General features: G+C 45.0%; 1 protein-coding gene across 1 annotated transcript in view; it reads left to right on the forward strand.

Annotated features, from left to right (window-relative positions):
- Positions 1-6,524, forward strand: part of HK1 (hexokinase 1) — a 96,157-nt gene that overhangs the window by 68,177 nt on the left and 21,456 nt on the right. Inside the window, exons 10-13 of the mRNA XM_006121526.3 lie at positions 156-460; positions 4,473-4,621; positions 4,738-4,857; positions 6,250-6,345. Of these exons, the coding sequence (XP_006121588.2) occupies positions 156-460; positions 4,473-4,621; positions 4,738-4,857; positions 6,250-6,345 (670 nt within the window). The remainder of the gene's footprint in view (positions 1-155; positions 461-4,472; positions 4,622-4,737; positions 4,858-6,249; positions 6,346-6,524) is intronic.

Genomic DNA, 6,524 nt, shown 5'->3' on the forward strand with positions numbered 1-6,524 from the left:
CTGTGTAGCAGAAAGCAGCGACTGACCAATTTCAAAGGCAGAAAAGCTAATATATATCCCATGTTCCCTTCATGTGTATAGCCAGCGATGACCAGTGCAGGTTTTTGAGCTGACCTGAGAGAGATTACTATTTTACAATTTTTTCTTCTTCACAGATACTCCAGGCGCTTGCACAAAACGACAAGGCGATTAGTTCCTGACTCAGATGTCCGATTTCTTCTGTCTGAGAGTGGCAGTGGAAAGGGTGCTGCAATGGTCACAGCAGTAGCATACAGGCTGTCTGAGCAGCACAGGCTGATAGATGAGACTCTGGCTGAATTCAAGCTTACTCATGAGCAGCTGTTGCAGGTTAAAAAAAGGATGCGAACAGAAATTGAAGCTGGGCTGAGGAAGAAAACTCATGAAACAGCAAAAGTAAAAATGCTGCCCACCTTTGTTCGCAGCACACCAGATGGAACAGGTAGTTTCATTATAATTGTTGCAAGAGGAGCATCGTAAAAATATAGCAGTATATAAAGAGCTGTCCTATCCATAGGGCATTCGGGGTGGCTGCCCTGCACTTTGGGGGACCTTGTGGCAGGTCATTTGTCCTATGAACAGGAGGGAGCTAGGAGATTGCAGGGATCACCGTCCTCCCCACTCACTGCAGCAACAGGATCCGGAGTGGCCCAGCAGCCTGCTCTGCTCTGCCCCAGTGCCCTGTCCCAGCCTGCTGAACTCTGCTTCACTGCAGCAGCCAGAAGTAAAGTATCTCAGGCTTGGGCGTTCCAGTTCCTGGTGTCGGGGCTGGGAGAGAGTTGTGGGGTGGGGCAAAGTAGGCAATGGGGCCACTCGGGCTCCTGCCGCTCTGGTGAATGTGAGGGGAAGGCAACCCCTGCTTCCACCTGGTTCCAGGCCCTGTAATCCCCTGGTTTGCATTGCTGAGGGAGGGGGCAAGAGAGCATAGTAGGGGTGGGGTGCAGGCAGAGCAGAGGCAGGGCTTGGGGAAGAGGTGGAGCAAGGGCAAAGGGGGGGAGGTGTTGTGTGTGTTTTTCTCTGGGACCTACACCTGGGGCACTGGTGGAGAGTTGCTCCAGGTTCCTGTGCCTCCTAGCGAAGGTCCTGAATCTGTACTTCCAGGCAAGCAGGATGCTGTGGTGCAAGAAAACCAAAAACATACACTTGGAGCTGAATTGCTAGTTGGTACTTTAAAGAATTGGATCTTGAGTAGCATTTATATTAACTACAAAAGTCTTAAACCACCAAAAAGAGGAAATTGAGGCTGTAATTCCTCTTTTAACATATCTTTTGCAAGTTAGAATTGTTGTTTGAGCCTATTCATAAATATAAATATAGCTCCCTTCATGCTCCACTGCTCTCCATTAGCTGAGAGTTTATAGGTAATTTTGCCTCATCTAGTACTTGGTTCAAAATCTGTAAGTTAGGGTATGTCTACACTACCGTGTTATTTTGAAATATCTAATTTCGAAATAACACGTATACACACAAAATGCATTTCGAAATAACGTTTTGCTATTTCGAAATAGCGCCTCCACACTGAGTGGACTCTGAATCGTATTTAAGGCTGGCCAGAACCAGTTCCAGCAGGGCACCAGGTCAGGACTTACTGTGTGGGGCTGTTGCCTGAGGCTATATGAGGTCTGTGCTTAAAGGGACTCCCCCCGCCCCCTCCCCAGACAGCCGGTTTTCAGCTTTCCCTGCTTGCGTGCCTACCTCGATGTGGGACAGCAAAGCATTTGTCTCTGTGTGCTCTGGCTGCGCTCACTTGGGACATGGAGCCAGAGCTGCCCCTGGGCACTCTGGTGCTTCTCTTGGATGCCTTGCTGCGAGCTTAGCCTCACTTCCTGCAGGCTGCCATCCGAGAGGTCATTGGGGGGCTGTCAGTGTCCAGGAGGCCCTGCGGGAGAGCTTCCATTCTGGGGAGCACTAAGAGCCTCCCTGATCTGCCCCACTGGGAGCTTGTGCCTCATTCCTCCCTCACGCTTACCGCTTCCTAACCCCCCCTTCCTGCTGTCAAATAAAATACATGTAGTTTCATGAACACAAACTCTCTTTATTTAACAACTTGGGGGGAGGGAATGAAACTCTGGTGAGACTGGGGAAAGGAGGCAGGAGAGGGGAGAAGAGAGGGTGGGAGGAGGGAGCTGGAAGGGGAAAGCAAGGGGAAGAAGGTGGAGGGGAAGCTCAGGGTTGGGGGTCTCGCCAGACCAACTTGATTATCATGCAAATCTGCTCCTGAGTTCACATGTGGCCTTTGGTGGCCAGGCTGGCAGCTATCCTGCCATAGACGGCTGCGTTCCTCCATCTAGTGCGGAGATCATGGACGTTGGAGGTATGCCTGAATAAGGTCCATGATCTCCACTCTGGACCAGGAAGGCGTCCGCCTTCCCTGGGCCCTGGCAGGCTCCTGGGAGCTGGAAGACTGCTCCTGGGGAGCAGTGGAGGGCTGGCTGCCTGTGGCTTGCTGGCTTATGTTTTGTGGCCACTGGGTCAGGGGCAGTGACTGCTTGCTCTGGGCTGGCAGGCTTGGAGCTGGCACAGGCACTGTGGCCAGAGTCTACCCCTTTAAGGGCTCCGGGGAGGGGGGTAGAGAGAGAAGTGTTATTGGTTGAGGCTGGAGTGGCCACCAGAGCACCTGTGAAGGCTGGAGGCCCCCTATTTCGAAATAAGTGTCTACACAGCACTTATTTCGAAATAGCCAGGGCTTGACAAGCAGCAGCGAGCTCTGCTTGCCAGCTGCATGGTTTTGCATGCTGTGCATGTGCAGACCGTGCTGCGCATGCACTAATCGCGCTGCGGCGCTGTCCCGGGCTAAAATGTACTCGCCACGGGTGAGTAGATTACCCTAATTGACGAGCCCTGGAAATAGCTATTTCGAATTTGGCGTTATTCCTCATAGAATGAGGTTTATAAATTCAAAATAAGCGCTCCACTATTTTGAATTTACTTCAAAATAGTGGTTTGGCTGTGTAGACGCTAGGAAAGTTATTTCGAAATAACTTGGCTGTGTAGACATACCCTTAGTGGGAGTGTTTCAGAGCGCTTTGAATTCAGTCCATGAACTGTGGCTAGTTCCATTCTCATTGGTCATAGATAGCAATTGATACTTCAACTAGAGATGTTAAATTTAGATTAATTGGCTAATCGAATAGTTGATGCAATTTGCATTGACTGTTCAATTAGTTGATAAGGGCCCCTCTGTATTTGAAGTATAGCAATAGCCCCAGGGCTGTTGCTACACTTCAAAGGTTAAAGCACAGTGGGGAGAGTAGGGTTACCAGGTGTTCGGTATTTTCACCTCCTGTTCGGTTAAAAAAAAATCAGAAAATACCGGACACCTAAAATATCTGGTATTTTCTGATTTATTTTTTTTTCCTGGCCAGGAGGCGAAAATACCAGACACCTGGCAACCCCTCGGCCTCTCCCGCCTCCCGCCCCCAGAGCCCATGCTTACCTGGTTCCGCAGGGAAGCTAAGTTCTGGCTTGAACAAAAACACAAAATGGCCGCTGGCAAAAAGCCTAAAGACCAAGGGGAAGCAATGCCTTCCCTGGGTCTTAGTGTTCAACTGCTCCCCTGTTCCTATCCCTATTCTAACTCTGCACTCACTCTGAAAGAAGCCATGCTGTTTTATTATTTATTTATGTATTACTTAATAAGTCTCGGAGTCCCTTTTTTTTTCCTCAACAACTTTGGCCTCCTCCCCCTTTTTTTTTTTCCCTCGAGATAATTTTTTCCCCGGTGGGGTGTTTTTTTGTTTTTTGTTTGGAGGGTGGTGAGGGGGGGAAGGTGTTCGGTATTTTTGGTTCAACCATCTGGCAACCATAGGGGAGAGGGCTTGTGGGAGAATCAAGTAGTCCCCCACTGGCTCCATGCTCTCCAGGGCATTCCAAAGCGGCAGCGCCTCATGGAGACCAGAGTCAGCAGGGGAGTCTCCAGCTGTCCCTGGGTTCCGCCAGGCGCTGCCACTTTGAAGCACACCCTCTTCTCCCCTCCTCTCCCTTCTCCCCCCCCGCTCCCCCCCCCCCCCCCCGCTAGCTCTTTCTGATAGAGGCAGCAAAGGAGAGGAAGCGACTAGTCATTCACATCTCTAACCTCAGCCAGTGGAGGCAGTGCTGTGCTTTCTCTAGCTATCCATAGGCACTAGAGGTGGAATGGCCACCTTTTTTTTCCCTCTCTCTTCTACATATGCAGCGTAAGACTACACTCTGCAGTTGGTGAAGCAGGAACATAGCACCATCTCCTGGCTTCCTGGAGAATTCTTCACTTTTTAAAGAGTGTATAGTTCAGCACGTGCAGGTTTTCAACAAGTAGGGAAAAGGCTTAGAATAGTCATGAAGAACCTTTAAAGCCTTCAGACTATTGAGAGAACTTCCAGAGCCTTATGCCAAAATGCCTGCTCAGAAAATGAAAAATGGACATCTGCTTTTGCTTTATTTCTGTGTTCCTAAAATGTATAAATACTTTGTTACAGAGAATGGAGATTTTCTGGCTCTCGATCTTGGAGGAACAAACTTCAGAGTTTTGCTTGTGAAGATCCGTAGTGGTAAAAAGAGAACAGTTGAAATGCACAATAAAATATATGCTATTCCTATAGAAGTCATGCTGGGTACTGGAGAAGAAGTGAGCATTTCTATTTTTTTCCTGCATTATCTCTGATTTTTAAAGAATATATAAACAGATATATATTTAAATAAATATGACTAATTGTAATGATGTTTATATATTTCTTTTTAAAGCTATTTGATCACATTGTTACCTGTATCTCAGACTTCCTGGATTACATGGGAATAAAAGGCGCACGACTTCCTCTTGGCTTTACATTTTCCTTCCCTTGCAAGCAGACCAGTTTAGATGCTGTAAGTTTTTTATAATATCTTTGTTTCTTTTGAATCTGTCCATTAGTATTTCTTGTGGATCTGATTCTCCAACCTTGCACAGGCTACATTATACTTACTCATATGAGTAGTTCTTTTAAAATTTGCAATAGAAATGCTTGTGTGTATAAGTCTGTGGAAAGGGTTGTAGAATTATCTGCCCCAAATTTAATATTGACTTCTAGAAGGGTGACATTCTTTTCAATACTGTTTTAGAAAGATGGCTTTCTCTACCACATTTTTATCTAGAATTTCAATGTCTAGGATATGTGGTTACATTCTGGGCAGTAGCAGTCTTTCCCAGCAGTGTGATTTTTTTTTATTTTTTCTATGACCAAGGCTTTAGCATCTTCCAAGAGCAAAGGCTCTTTTCTTTGGGACAATGACATCCTCCGTTTTCATTTTTTGTCATGCTTTTTCAGTGTTGAGTAGAATATGGAATGATTTGATCAGCAGATTGCATTTTAATTCTGGAGGTTTTTTTAATTCAAATAGAATATGTTGCTTTAGTCCAAATTAAAAGTTGACACAAATTTTGAAGAAGCAAAGAAAGCTTCTATCTACATGTAGCTTCATAATAAAATATATAAAATTTGGAGCAAGTGGAAAAATATATAAAACATTCCATGTTGAAAATAAGAGGAATCTCATATGTAAAGGAGTGTGCCAATAATGGTGCTCTGTGACACATTTTGGATCTCTGAGACTTTTCACTAGCAAGTGCCTAGGTGAGTATCTGTCAAGTAGGCATTTTTAATGTTAAAAGCAAAGCCATAACATGATGAATGTTGCCTAGAAACTAAGGTTGGGGGTGCATCACCTGCAATATCAGGGAATAGAATTTATCACCTTCAGTTTGAAAAACTCCTTGCCGCTTTTTTAGTTTGAAAAATTGTTCTCTTACCAAACTACTTAAAAGAGCTGCTCCAGCCAGGGGAGAGAACCTGGGCACGACTGAAATACGTAGTATATGCTGTTCAGTAGAGGGTTGTGGTACATTTCTATATGTGTGTTGTATTTTCCTGGCGAACACTGGAGATCTTCTTCTTTCAGAGCGCCGTATCTGTGTTTTACCAGTGTACTATCCAAAAACTGGGTTCCATTTGCAAGAGTTATGGTCATGTCTGTGAGATCACCATCAGCATATAATGTGGCATCAGGGTTAGACTGTACAATCTTTCACAGTGGAACAGTGTTTATCCCCCAGGTTTAACTGCAGTTTTTAACAGAGATGTTCATTTTGTGCTTTTATGTATGTGTATGTATTTAGTCTTTTAAACCTGTGTGTTTCAGAATGTTTTTTTAATAACTCTCTCATATTCTAATGAATGGCATACTCAGAAACTTAGTAATTATGCCTTTTTTTTCTTTTAGGGTATCCTCCTCAACTGGACCAAAGGCTTTAAAGCTACAGAATGTGAAGGAGAGGATGTAGTGTATTTGCTTAGGGAAGGAATTAAAAGGAGAGAGGTGACATTTCAATATTTCATTATTTTCTTGAATGAATCTGTTAACTTGATTTGTGTGTGATGGAATTCTTATGTCTTTGGTATTCTGTCATTGATTAATTCAGAAGCACTTTGGCTGTTTTTATTTGTACAAATGGTGTATATCTTACAAAGGAGGTAGGAAATATGCAAAAGGATTGT

Source organism: Pelodiscus sinensis, chromosome 8, assembly GCF_049634645.1.
Source record: "Pelodiscus sinensis isolate JC-2024 chromosome 8, ASM4963464v1, whole genome shotgun sequence".
Lineage (NCBI taxonomy): Eukaryota > Metazoa > Chordata > Testudines > Trionychidae > Pelodiscus > Pelodiscus sinensis.